Consider the following 14,724-nt stretch of genomic DNA (forward strand, 5'->3'; position numbering starts at 1 on the left):
GCATTGTGATAAGCGGAAACGCATCCGCGTGTCCACGTGCGTGACTTCGTGCGTTCACGCGAATCGAACCGTAGCATCGTGAATTCACTTTCCTCTCGATCGATCGAACGATCGGTGGACAGGCACTTTCACCGGCGGGTGCTTTGTAAAGGTCGGTTCGATTTCGAGCCCGTGAGCCCGACCTTGCGCCGTCAACCGAACGTAATGGCGTGCCGTCGCGTGAAGTGAACTTTTGCGTGCGACAGTTCTAGCCGATTGCCCGCGTGCGTTTGCTTGCGTGGTCGATGCACCAGCGGCTGCATCCGATTGTAATCGATCGCGAATCGAGCAACCAACAAACAACACCAAAAAAAAGGGGAAAAGAACACAACCGAATTGGCGCAGTTTAAGATGCACTCGTGAAAACGCATCGGGAATCAGTTCGCGCTAGCCTTCGAGACTGAAACGTGATCGAGACGCTAGTACCACGGTGTAATCGCGGTGAAAATTAGCACCAAAATCGCCTCCCATTTGCTTCCACGTGGTGCGAGTGCTGCGAGTGTTTTGCGTTTTTCCGGCGCCGGTTGGTGGTGAACCTTTTTTTTGTTTCGCGTTTTCAGCTGTTGCTGTTGCTTGTTTTGCTCATTTCCACAGAAAATGTCAGACACGATGTCGGACGCGGGTGAAAGCACGGGAACTGGCACCGGCAAGGTAGGTGGCCGTCCGCTAATGGTAGCATTTTGTGGATTTCCTTTGCGCAATTTGCGACCGAAATTCGCGGAGCTTTTCCACCCATTTCCACGGGCTCGGCTCGCACGAGTTCCGATCCGATTGCTCATTTTCATCGCTTTCCGCTTTTCTTCTTGTTTCGTTCTTCTTTTCGTGGTCAATTATTTGCGTGTGATTTTGCTGCGCGGGCGCCTAATTTTCGCCCACTTCCCCATTGACCGATGGTTGACGATGGCCGCGTTTCCGTTTTGCATTGTTTTGCACGCGTTCGTTGGACGGGATTTGGCTCCGGCTCGATGGTTTCCACGCGTTTGCAACTCGCGGAGCTGCAGCAGGAGCTGAGCAAAGACCAGCTGAAAGGTGAGTTAGCCAACGCAGGTGAAAGGCGGTTGGGAATGGACGATAAAAATGGCAAACCCGCGGATGGAAAAAGCAAACAACGTTGGGTCGGAAAATCACCACTCTGGTGTCACTCGAGAAGTGCCAACGTGGTGGTGATTGTGCAAACAAAACCCGCGCAGATACTCAAGCAACGGGATACCCGGGTCGGGTCGGGTTGTTTCCATTCTTTCTTTCCCAGTGCTGCGGGATGCCTTCAACGCGTTCGACAAGGAGAAAACGGGCAGCATTTCCACGGACGTGGTTGGCACGATCCTGGAGCTGCTCGGGCACAAACTATCGGAGGAGGAACTCGAAGAGGTGATCGAGGAGTACGATGAGGACGAATCCGGCCAGCTAGAATTCGACGAGTTCGTCGCACTTGCCTCAAACTATGTCGAGCCCGAGGAGGACTATGACGCCCTGCGCAAAGAACTCCGCGAGGTGTTCATGATGTACGACAAGGACGGTGAGTTTTCCAGGGAAAAGCGCCCATGAATCGTACCAAAATCGCTGGTTCCGAAATCAGTGCCGAAACGGGAGAGAGAGAAAGCGTGTGAAAAATCCGAAGCATGAGAAATGGACAAATTTCCATTCGCTTCCGCTGGGCGCGTAGTCTTATTTCGGAAATTTATGCAAAACACTTTTCCGGCAGCATCGGTCCAGTGTTTTTTTTTTTTCATTTCGGTGGCCTTTCTCACGCCCATGAGCCCCACGAGGTTGGGCATTCGGTGCACCGACCGACACGACCGTACGACAGCCAAAACGCGACGATGGTGCCAGCACGATGATTGCAATCTATGTCAACGTATTTTTAGCATATCGCCCGAACCCCCGGCACTAGTCCTGCTGGCGCACGATTCGGTTTGAGCCCTCGGAGTGGTGCATCCGTGTCGAGACTAGCTAGAATGCAACGCGACAGACGGCTCGGTACGGTTGAATGGCTGGCAATTGGATTGGCGAGTGCGCTATAAAAATATCGGAATCGGAAACAAATGAACGCCGGACAGCCGGCTGATCATCGCCCTGTCGTGTTTTGCGCCAGGTGCGGCGAAGCAAAAGCGCACGTTGGGTATGATTTAGAGCCACGATTTTTTCACAATCAACACGCCTGCCCCCCTAACATGACAGGGCTATAAATATGGACGAAATTGCAATTTTGCAATTAAAGCCGCACGTAACGGGAGAGAGCGAATAATTTGCGCCAGCTCAAAAGCGCGATCGTCATGATTTATTCATACGCCTTCTCGTTATTATCGTCCTTTTTTTCGGGTGGGGGTTTCATTCATAGCAAAGGGATACCTGCCCGTGGAGGAGTTCAAGGCCATCCTCCGGGAGCTGGATGGAGCCGTGCCGGAAGAAGAGCTGGACGATATCGTGGACGAGATCGACGCCGACGGATCCGGCACGGTGGACTTTGAGGGTAAATCGCATCCCGTCGCATCGCTACTGAAATGAATAAGCATAACTTTCCTTCTCTCTGTTTCGCTCTCTTTCACGCAATTTATTTATCTCAACTCAAAAAACAAAAACAACGTCCCACAAACCAGAATTCATGGAGGTGATGACAGGTAAGAGTGTCGTCTTAAAATGCGTTGAAATGTTGTTTCGTGTGCTCCCAGGACCCCAGCTACATGCCCGATGCTAATTAGCCCGTAGCGAAAGTGGCAGAAGTGAGCAAAGTGCCATTGGCGCCATACGCTGGTGCATTTGGTGGAACTCGCGCGATGCACCACCCCACAGGAGTTTGCCACTTCTTCTGCGTGCGTGCGCTTTTCTGGTTGGCATAATTAACTTCGAGCTTTTGTGCGGGTGCTGTGTTCACGTGCGTTTCGTTCGTCCTTACTACTACGGGGGGGAGGTCAGAGATAAAACAGGTCCTTTGCTAATTCCGGTTTGTGTGTCTTTCTTCCCGTTATCCTGATACCATTTCATGGGGAAATTTGCACTAATGTATGCCCTGCTTGCTGACGATTCGCTGCGCTTTCATTTCGCTTCGCTTCAGCCGACTACTACGCGTAACTGTGGTGGCTTTCGTGGCACACATGCACGGCCGAGAGCCAAGGATGCGAAAGGTGCCTGCAGCCGCACAGTGCCCTGCATCCGAGCACTTCTGCAAACAATCATTCGCCGTTTAGCACGAGCAGATCCTGCGGTACAACGCCGCACAAGAGCACTGGCATGAGACAACCGACAGAGGACCAGATGGACGGATGCACAGATGCTTGTAGATGTTAACTAGATAGTAACGCAGAAGAAAACCCCAACGCCGCACAACAGACGTGGGAGGGTTGGTGAGAAATAATTAGAATGACAAAATGAAAGAAAGAAAGAATAGTTGTGAGAGAGAGAGAGATAGACTTTGGAGTGGTTGCGTTTATACGGTGCCAGCTCGTTTGGTGCCGGATAGACGAGCAACCAGCCAGTTTTCCGCATTCACATCGCAAATCATGCTCACCCCTCGACCACTCATACACCATACCCACCCACTCACCCAACCCATCGCAAAGGAACTGAAAATAAATGTTTCATGCCTTTTAGGATAAGAACGTGTCTTTGCCTTTGGAACGGGTAGCCCGGAGAACGGAGTAGCGGAAGCCGCCTGGAAAAACCCACCAGTTCCTTCAGTGGTGGTTCGGTGATAAGAGAAAAGAATAGAATGGAAATGAGGGGAAGTTGAGTTTGGGGGTTTAGGAGCGGAAAAGGCACACAAGATGGTGGCATCTTTCCGGCAGGATATCATCCGTAATTCGCTTTGTAAGACATCGACATCGACATCGGGGGTTGTTGGGAGGCGACGACTTCCTACTCACAAAGGCACATCGCACACGTACACGTACACCCACACACACACACACATACGCACACACGCTGCATACCCACGCGCAAGTGGCGAAAGCTCACCCGGATACGTCGAGTGGAAGTGAAGGAGTCTAAATATATTCACCGCTAGTTGAACTAATGGAGTGCATTTTTATCCATGGGCATTGCATTCGAAAGGCGCTTCAGGAGAACCGGTTGGAAAAAAAACACACACACAGCTATGGTAAGCGGCAGGATGTTTGAAAGAACTAAGCATGAATGCGGAATGTGCCGGTCCTGTTTGCTTTGCGCAAAGGTATCCAATTTCTCTGCCGAAAAGCACAAAAGACGAAAGTTTAGGGGTTGATTTGTTTGAGCAAGGGATAAGCCCAGCTGGCGTGGTGCTCTCGACCGCTGTTTTGGGGCGGATTAACTCGAACATAATGAACAGATTATGGGGTGGGTGAGTTAGTGGCTGTTTTTTTTTTTCGGTGAGTGAGCTTTTCCGAGAATAAAAGAGTATTTAATTCGAACTTCGTTCGAGAGGTGGGTGGGCTATTTCAAGCCTTTTGGAGTTGGTTTATTTAATCGAATATTGTGCCTTGCCTAAACAAGTGGAAATTGTGAGCTAGTCTAGTCTTCGTCTACTCTCCGAAATATTTAATTAAAAAAAAATGATGGCGTGAACAAGCTTTCGGAATGCCGCTGTAACAAATATTTAAAGCTCACCGTTACGTAAACCTCCCACCTCCCAAAATCAGCATGCTGCTCGGCGTGTTTATCGCGTTTCCCGTCATTGGTTCGCTTCCCTCGGGGCTTATCAAATCAAACCACCACCGGAGACGGCCTAATTTCTATGCATTCGTGTTAAAGCTCCCCTCCCCTTAGCGCTCGGAACACCCTCCCCGAGATTTTTGGCCCCACAATTGGCGTCCGCGAGCGTTCCAATCTTTTGGCACATACTTTTCGCAACCTCATCATGCAACCCTCCACGCCCCATTGTCAAGCGAGAAACGACGCGAAACTCTCCCCTTCTGTTTCGCGCCCAAAACCAGACCCTTTTGCGCGAAGCGCGCGCGAGCACACGCGCAAACACCACGAACACGTGTCTGCGCAACTGCCGGTCTTCGGTGCGCCTCAACTGGATCATGCGTGAAATGGGCTTCGAATTCATCTCTCGCGCTCTGGGTGTGGACCTTGCGCCCGGGACACGTTGCAGCTGATGAGCTCATAATGGTGCACACGCGGTGGGAAAGGCGTGCGAGTCCATTGGGCAACCGGTCCGGGCGGGGCCGCGAAGTAATGCAACGCGCTTAGCCACCCGAAGGCTGGGAAGGTGCCCGGGAAATTGATTAGCGAATATTTTGCGGCCAACCTCGCCACTCAAAATCGATGACGATTCGATGCGGTCGGCGATTTAGTTTAGAGGCTAGGGCCGGGCGCTCGAACCAAAGGCTGTTGAAAATTTGCAATTGACGGCAAATAAACACCATAACGGTGTAATTAATGTGGCGGGCTCGCGTTGCCGCCGGTGTTGTCACGCTCGTGCGCGAATTTCTTGTCACGGAGTTCAGGGTTTTCCAATGCGCGCGCGCGAGCGCGTGTGCACTGTGGGCCAGCTCGTCGGGCAGGTTGATTTTCCGGCCAGTTGTCGAGTGAACCTGTCTCGTCGTGTTGATGCCTTGACGAGTCGCAACCGAAACGGTGCCCTCTTTCACGCCATCGGTCGTTTGGTGGTGCGCTCGTTACGGACACACAAGGACCACCGCATTTCGGACCCAGCGAGGGCTCGCATTATGACTTGTACGAACGAATTTCCATAACGCCGCTGTGTGCGCCCGTGGTGGAATCTGAGGTCGATTAATCAAATAAATATCTGACCGGTGACCGGTGACCGGTGAGCTAGATGTTGGAGGGTGAAATTTACATACCACTAGCAATTTATTACACACGTGGGAGGCCAATAACCGTGCTAAGCCTGAGGAAATTTAGAACCAAGCGCTCTTGATACGCCAAAAGGTATTAATTTTGGATGCATTAATCTGAATAATTAATACTGCTCCCTGAAATCATCACATTATGACCGCGGCTTCATGTGTGGGTTGAAAAGCTGCTCCTTCAGCAAAAGCTTGCCGCCGTTTAAAGCACGCTAAGAACCTGCACCTAGTAGAATGCGGCTCACAAGCTCGTTCTTATGCCGTCTCTGTTCCACCGTGCATGCGAAGCTCGTGTGAGAAAAATGTGCCAACATAAACACGGCCACATTCCGGGTGCGCTAGTTTCATTAGCACCGACATGTACGACGCCTAAACGTTGCCCCAATTGCATTCCGAATGCTGTGCACATGGCACGGTGCGGCAGATGCACATTCGCGGCGTTTGCGAGATCACGGGCATCGCAAACAATCGGTGTGGGAATTGCACTTGCAGCTGGTTTTCATCCAGCCCCACTTGTGTGGTGTGCAATTCCCTTCGATGACTACCGCAGTTTTGTGGCAGGGCGCAATGGCGCAAAAGTTATTCCCGCCGCATCCTCATCGTGCTCGCGTGAAAACTCAACGTATGTGCAAGTCATTTGTTATTTGCCAACGAGCGGCCATCCGAATGAAGCGATCTCGGGCGAATCGTGCACGGGATGGGAAGAAATGAGGCTACCCCAGAGTGTGGCGCACTTTTGCAGTTGCACAAAAAGTCATGGCTTGCTTGGTTGCTTGGATAATGACACAGGTTTGACAGTTGCGAGTCGATTTTGAGCGCATGGTGGTACAATTAAAAATGGCATCTCTGGAAAGCCGAGAAACAATCCGTAATTATGGCGCTGTCTGCGTTGCACTTGTGCTCGTGCACATCGAGTGATGAAGTTATGGATCGCATTTGTGTTTCGTTTTTTTTTCACAAGGTTTAACGCACACCTGATCGGTTCCAGCTATTTGCGATGTGAAACTAAAGCAACATTAACATAGTGCTTGAGCGTGCAACTACCGATTTTCACAAGAGTACTCGGGCAGTTTTGATTCACCCTTCACAGTACTTCAATTTTGACAAAAAAAAGTTAAAAAATTTTCACCCCTTTTTATTTGTGGTATGGAAAAACGTCTTTGAATTTTAAATCAAAGAGTTTAACGTTTGTATTCTTTTTTGTTGAGATTTTATGCTAAAAAATGATAACTGGTTCAGTGTGTCAGAAAATTAGTTAAAAACTACTTGATTGTTTGCAACATCAATGAATTCTATTTTTGTAATTATAATATAATTTAAATTTCATCGTAGTTTTCTTTTGCCTGGAGCAAGTAATTCCGTTAAGAGAGACTTATATTAATATTTAATTTCTTTGCGTAGTTTGTTACCGCACTTGCTTATGCATGAACAACAAACTGTGCAAAACAAAACAAACAACAAACATTCATTCTTTTTGTATAATTTCGCATATTTCATGGCTGGTGGGCATTTACTTTCATCAAAAACTCGTAGTAATTTATAAATATTTTACGATTTAAACATAAAAGTAATAAATCGCAGCACATATATTCATAGAGAATCTATACATGCTCATAAAAATGAAGAAACAACAGTGCACAAGGCAAATAGAAAGAATAAAATTTAATCAAAACTACTCGAGCTGCTAGGGCAAATCACACGCTTGCATGCAACAAATGCATAAAAATCAAGCCCACGCTCGTCGCTAAGCGGTTCGATTCGGCGTCGCATTTTGAACGCCAAAATCGCCAAATTTGAATTCGCTAGTAACGAGAGATCATGCGTCGAGGAGGATGCATGCACCAGCTGGTTTATCGCACTAAAGCTATTGGCTTTCCCCTCCAAATATTATCGGTACATATCGTCGATCTTTCTGGCGCATGATAATTAGCATGCCATCTCGTTTGCTATCGTTAGCTATCGATCGGATTATTCTAAGCACACTGTACGATCTTATTGAGTGTCGTATGTTACCGGTCATAATTTGGTCGCAGTATTTTGCCGGTCATAATAATTGTTATCAACACATATCGTCGATCGCTCTAGCACTTGATAATATGCAACCCATCTTATCTACCATCGATCTCATTGCTCTAAACACACTATGAGATGGCCGTATCGATCTTGGTGGCCATAAGTCGTGAAATTTAAATAAAATTTATGTTGTTTTTCCGCTTAAAAGTATAATTATGAACGTAAACCAAAGAATAAAACTGTATGCGACTAATTTCTGAAACGGAATTCAATATTCTCGCTAGCTTTGAATGTTTGTTTTGTACGACACCAGATGATATTACACCGCTAAGAAATGCAGTGTCCGGTTGTCGTACGCGTCAGTCCATAGTGCGGTTAGACCAATCACGTCGCTCGAGAACATCCATCGAGGAGGCTGCACGCTCCTGATACTATCGATGATCCTGCTTATGTGCTTACGCACCCACGTGCCATATGCCAAATGATAATTTTTAATTGCCATCAAGTTATATTTTACCAGCAGTGCCAAATGTGCCTTCGCCACGGACGGTGACCATGCGCTTGAATATTCCGGAAATACATGAGCATGTGCGTCAAGGAAGTAGTGCGCGCATGATCTTGCTTTTCTGCTCACGCGCCCACGATCCATACGCGAAATAATCATTTTTAATTGCAATCCAAAAAAATCATACCAGCAGTGCCAAATGAGCCTTCGTGCTGGACAGAGTGACTGCGTGCTTGGATATTTCGCAAATATCCCAAAAATGTCCCCAAAAAGACCCCAAAAACGGCCCGATTTTGATGGATTCTGGCTTCGTTAGTACCGAGAGAGCATGCGTCAAGGAGGCTGCACCTAGCTGATACCTTGGGCAAGCAATCTCGAAGGTCACTCCAGGGATGCTCTCGCTCCCACGCATGGACAAATATGATTGCTTTCTCCCTCTAATGTTATCAGCACATATCGTCGATCACTCTAGCACGTGATAATCCGCAACCCATCTTATTTACCATCGATCTCATTGCTCTAAGCACACTATGAGATGGCCGTATCGATCTTGGTGGTCATAAGTTGTGAGATTTAAATAGAACTTATGTTGTTTTTCCGCTTAAAAGTATAATTATGAACGTAAACCAAAGAAGAAAACTGTATGCGACTAATTTCTGTGATGGAATTCAATATTCTCGCTAGCTTAGAATGTTTGTTTTGTACGACACCAGATGATATTACACCGTAAAGGAATGCAGTGTCCGGTTGTCGTACGCGTCAGTTCATAGTGCGATTAAACCAATCACGTCGCTCGAGAACATCCATCGAGGAGGCTGCACGCTCCTGATACTATCGATGATCCTGCTTATATACTTGCGCAGCCACGTGCCATATGCCAAATGATAATTTTTAATTGCAATGCAAAAAAATCATACCAGCAGTGCCAAATGAGCTTTCGTGCTGGACAGAGTGACTGCGTGCTTGGATATTTCGCAAATATCCTAAAAAAGTCCCCAAAAAGACCCCAAAAACGGCCCGATTTTGATGGATTCTGGCTTCGTTAGTACCGAGAGAGCATGCGTCAAGGAGGCTGCACCTAGCTGATACCTTGGGCAAGCAATCTCGAAGGTCACTCCAGGGATGCTCTCGCTCCCACGCATGGACAAATATGATTGCTTTCTCCCTCTAATGTTATCAGCACATATCGTCGATCACTCTAGCACGTGATAATCCGCAACCCATCTTATTTACCATCGATCTCATTGCTCTAAGCACACTATGAGATGGCCGTATCGATCTTGGTGGTCATAAGTTGTGAGATTTAAATAGAACTTATGTTGTTTTTCCACCTATAAGTATAGTTTTGAACGCAAACCAAAGAAGAAAACTGTATGCGACTAATTTCTGTGATGGAATTCAATATTCTCGCTAGCTTTGAATGTTTGTTATGTACGACACCAGATGATATTACACCGTAAGGGAATGCAGTGTCCGGTTGTCGTAGGCGTCAGTTCATAGTGCGGTTAAACCAATCACGTCGCTCGAGAACATCCATCGAGGAGGCTGCACGCGCCTGATACTATCGATGATCCTGCTTATATACTTACGCACCCACGTGCCATATGCCAAATGATAATTTTTAATTGCCATCAAGTTATATTTTACCAGCAGTGCCAAATGTGCCTTCGCCACGGACGGTGACCATGCGCTTGAATATTCCGGAAATACATGAACATGTGCGTCAAGGAAGTAGTGCGCGCATGATCTTGCTTTTCTGCTCACGCGCCCAGGATCCATACGCGAAATAATCATTTTTAATTGCAATCCAAAAAAATCATACCAGCAGTGCCAAATGAGCTTTCGTGCTGGACAGAGTGACTGCGTGCTTGGATATTTCGCAAATATCCCAAAAATGTCCCCAAAAAGACCCCAAAAACGGCCCGATTTTGATGGATTCTGGCTTCGTTAGTACCGAGAGAGCATGCGTCAAGGAGGCTGCACCTAGCTGATACCTTGGGCAAGCAATCTCGAAGGTCACTCCAGGGATGCTCTCGCTCCCACGCATGGACAAATATGATTGCTTTCTCCCTCTAATGTTATCAGCACATATCGTCGATCACTCTAGCACGTGATAATCCGCAACCCATCTTATTTACCTTCGATCTCATTGCTCTAAGCACACTATGAGATGGCCGTATCGATCTTGGTGGTCATAAGTTGTGAGATTTAAATAGAACTTATGTTGTTTATATACTTACGCACCCACGTGCTGATATACTTACGCACCCACGTGCCATATGCCAAATGATAATTTTTAATTGCCGACAAATGATAATTATATCCGACGAAATACTGCTACCGAATTATGACCGGCAAGAACGAACACTCAATAAGATCCTACAGTGTGCGTAGAATAATCCGATCGATAGCTAACGAGAGCAAACGAGATGGCATGCTGATTATCGTGCGCCAGAAAGATCGACGATATGTACTGATAACATTTGGAGGGGAAATCCATTAAATTCAGTGCGATAAACCAGCTGGTACATGCAACCTCCTCGACGCATGATCTCTTGTTACTAGCGAATTCACATTTGGCGATTTTGGCGTTCAAAATCCGACGCCGAATCGAACCGCTTAGCGACGAGCGTGAGCTTGATTTTTATGCATTTGTTGCATGCAAGCGTGTATCTATTGATTTATTTGCCCAAGCAGCTCGGGTAGTTTTGATTAAATTTTATTCTTTCTATTTGCCTTGTGCACTGTTGTTTCTTCATTTTTATGAGCATGCATAGATTCTCTATGAATATATGTGCTGCGATTTATTACTTTTATGTTTAAATCGTAAAATATTTATAAATTACTACGAGTTTTTGATGAAAGTAAATGCCCACCAGCCATCGTTCGTGCGTAAGCAAGTGCGGTAAAAAGCTACGCAAAAAACTAAATATTATTATAAGACTCTCTTAACGGAATTACTTGCTCCATGCAAAAGAAAACTACGATGTAATTTAAATTATGTTATTATTACAAAAATAGAATTCATTGATATTGAAAACAATCAAGTAGTTTTTAACTAATTTTCTGACACACTGAACCAGTTATCATTTTTTAGCATAAAATCTTTACAAAAAAATATAAAAGCTTGCAATGAAAAGAGGGTGACAAGTTTTTTCAAAATTGAAGTACTGTTAAGGGATTTATATAAAGTTCGTGAGTATACTCAAAATATGAAGCTACTCGCGGTGCGGTGCTGTAAATGAAACGCACATGCGCCATTCGATAAGTCACGCAACAGCTCTCACAAAACCAGCCATAAATCCCAAAAACTGCCCACTCGTCGCTCCATTAATACCCTTTATTACGTGCGAGCCGCACAAATTGGGCCACCCCGAAAACCGTACGCACCATTTGCTAATCGCTTGGAAAATTACACACCACCGCCAAAAAGGCACGTATCACATTCTAGTCCTTTTTATTTCCCTTCTCCAAATCCCCGTGGGGGGTTCTAATCTCCCGCACCCCCAGGGGGAATTTTGGGCTAAGATACCAAACAAAAAAGGCTCCTTCTCGCTCGATCCCGGAAGTGGTTCACATGAACACGGATTTTAACTTTCGGCTAATGCGCCTCCACGCCGGTCCGGATTCCTCTGGCGCCTAGTCTGATCCCTCCCACGTCACGCCACACCCGCTGAGCTCACGGGGCAATTAAGCTATCACGGTCCCGCAACACGTATTTACCAGCGTTTGAAGTTGTTAAACTGGTGTCGGGGATTGACTGTCTTTTTTTTCTCAGCCCACTTTCCACCCCAAAAACGGCCCACCGTTAATAAATCATAATTGCCCGAGCGTACGATTGGACAACTCCCCCGGTCGGTCGTGTTGCTTCATGCTGAAAATTAAGATCAACTCGCCACACCGCAAACCGGTGGAGGGAGCACTTTGTCATACGGTCTCCGGTGATTAGACGGAATTCGTCAATCCGTCCTCTGCGGCCGTGTTCCGTGGCTCAAAATGTTGTGCGAACGAAAATAAAATGCTCGCTCGCACGATCGCTTGCCGCGATCGGAGCCTTCCTTTCGATCCTGCCACCCAACGATCCCGCACGTGACGGTACAGTGGGAAGGATCGCCTTCGCTGGCCAACCATTGCGTAAGGGTGCCTGTTCATGCGCGCGAAAAAAAAAATCCAACCCGTTCGTGGTCCGTTCGAAAGGCATGAATGGAGAGACGGCCATCTCAAGCCAGCACGCCTCGCGTTGAATGACAGCTGCCTAAGTGCCGGCTACCGATCGCGAAGAGGTCCCGCGAGTGGGCCCACACGGTGGAAAGTGAAAAATGAAGCCATTCGTGGGGGCGCAGGGCTGTTGCTGCTGCTGCTGCTGCTGCCATGCGCCTCCATGTATGGGAGATTTTTTCTCTCACTCATTTTTCCACCAACAACCACGGCAACCCGTGTGGGCCACCCGCACGTACGAGAGCACGATGCGATGAAAGCGAAAGCATCATTTTTCTTCCGATCGAACGCGCGCCGTTTGCGTGCGATTGATTGTGCCCGTGGTGGTGAAAACATTTTCGCGTCTTGTCGTTAACATTCGCTCGCATTTGTCCGCGCACCGCGATTACCTTTTGTCCTGCCGAGGCAATGAATCGAAAGCAAAGCATCCAAGCCCGGAGGCTATCGGTCGCTTATTATATCACAATTAAATCAGCAACGCATTTGTTTTCTCGTTTCCTTTACTTTGCTTTCATTTACCGCAACATAAAAGAGCTGTTATCAGATGAACCGTGGGCCCGCACTACTCGCTGTAGGCTTCCTTCTTTCTGTTTGTTTTTTTTTTTCGCAGCTCACACGCTTTACAGCGACCTTGTTCAGCACCATTTTTAACTACCCTCGTTTTGCTGCACAATTGAGCCACGCTCGTTTCGCAACGGAGATCGGTGAAAATTAACGCCACACACTTAAGCTAACCAAATGTCCGTCGCGCGGTTTACGGCTGATGTAGGGCTCATTTCAGCAACCGGCATCAAAGCCCACGTCCACCGTGCTGCTCGTATTTGCTCGTTAACTTGCTTTTTTTTTCTACTATCAATCCAAGCGAAAGCGAAAACTTCTCGTCGGAGAAGCAGGGCCGTTTGTTTTCGGTTCCAATGCGTCGGGATGGTGCATTTTTTTCGCCTTCTCTATCTCTCTCTCTCTCTCGTGCCCCTTTTTGCCAATCTCCGTCACTGCAGTTTCTCTAATTTAATCTCCAGCCCCAGCCTAGTTCCAAACGTTCGTTTCGCCAGCAAACACCCGGTCACATGAGGGGCGATAAAAATGTTGACCCGTTCAGTTCGCAAAACACACTCATTGCTCAATTTTCTGCGCCACCATCTTCGACGAGGCTCCGGAACATGTCCATCGACTGGTGCCGACTTGTAATTTTCACGTCTCGTCGCGCGAACCGCCTCCAGAGCCGTCCGGAATGAGGGAGAAAATGCAACCCACACTGACCGACGCGCGCGCGCGCGCGCTAAGACCTGTCCGTTCGAGCGGCACTCGTTTCCGGCCACCTCTAGACCGGTACAGATCCCCTACTCTTGGCTGGTCCGGACGTGTGTCATGTGCAGTCCACGCTGCATCAAGAAACGAGACAAACGAGACCATCCAAAGACGAGAGGCGAGAGTCGTGGCCGCTTTTCTCCTGCGCGTGACGGCGCACGTGAAGAAAACTGACCGATCGGCAACACACAGCGGGGGAAAACCATCGCACACACAAAATACAATAAAAAAACACCGTGACCGTAGAAGGTGAAAAATTATGAGCCAATAAAGGTGGAATGAAATTTTAAAATCAAATAAACAGAGAAAGCAATTGTCCAAGCGTTGGTTGGGTTGGGGTTGATTCATTTCATCAAGCAGACCGAGGTGACCGAGCAAGCCACGTACAAAGTTGCTGTGGCGGGTTTTGTGAAATAGTACGGCTACCGAATGGCCCTGTCTAGCGTCCTAACAAACGACCGAAGAAAGGTCCGATCCGGGTGGGGGGTTCGAAAGCGACACCGCGATCGATGGCGAGTCGCACTGTTGAAGGCGACCTGTCGTCGACGGTGATCGGTCGGAAGTTTTCACCAAAAGCTTGGTGGCGCATTTATCGCATTCGCAATTGGCGATCGAGCCGGTGCAAAAGTGCAACCCCCACGCGAGGGTTCGAAAACCCCTGACGATCGCAGTGCCGCTGCATCCAGCGATGCGATTAAATCGGGGCCCCACACGATAAGATAATTGCGGGCGAAAATATGGCCCTCGCCGCGTGATTTGCGAGCCGCACTTGGCGCTGACAGTTATGCCGATCGATGTCAGCGTAACGGTGGCTTTTTTTTTCCTTTTCGTTCACCTTCTGTTGCTGCACGTGGT

General features: G+C 47.8%; 1 protein-coding gene across 1 annotated transcript; it reads left to right on the forward strand.

Annotated features, from left to right (window-relative positions):
• The first annotated feature begins 614 nt into the window (after positions 1-614).
• Positions 615-3,917, forward strand: LOC128725805 (troponin C, isoallergen Bla g 6.0101-like). Its single transcript, XM_053819575.1, has 6 exons — positions 615-690; positions 1,044-1,068; positions 1,289-1,555; positions 2,378-2,509; positions 2,637-2,657; positions 3,092-3,917. The coding sequence occupies exons 1-6, from the start codon at positions 637-639 to the stop codon at positions 3,106-3,108; spliced, it is 516 nt and encodes a 171-aa protein (XP_053675550.1). The 5' UTR covers positions 615-636; the 3' UTR covers positions 3,109-3,917.
• Positions 3,918-14,724: the final 10,807 nt, after the last annotated feature.

Source organism: Anopheles nili, chromosome 3 (genome assembly GCF_943737925.1).
Source record: "Anopheles nili chromosome 3, idAnoNiliSN_F5_01, whole genome shotgun sequence".
Lineage (NCBI taxonomy): Eukaryota > Metazoa > Arthropoda > Insecta > Diptera > Culicidae > Anopheles > Anopheles nili.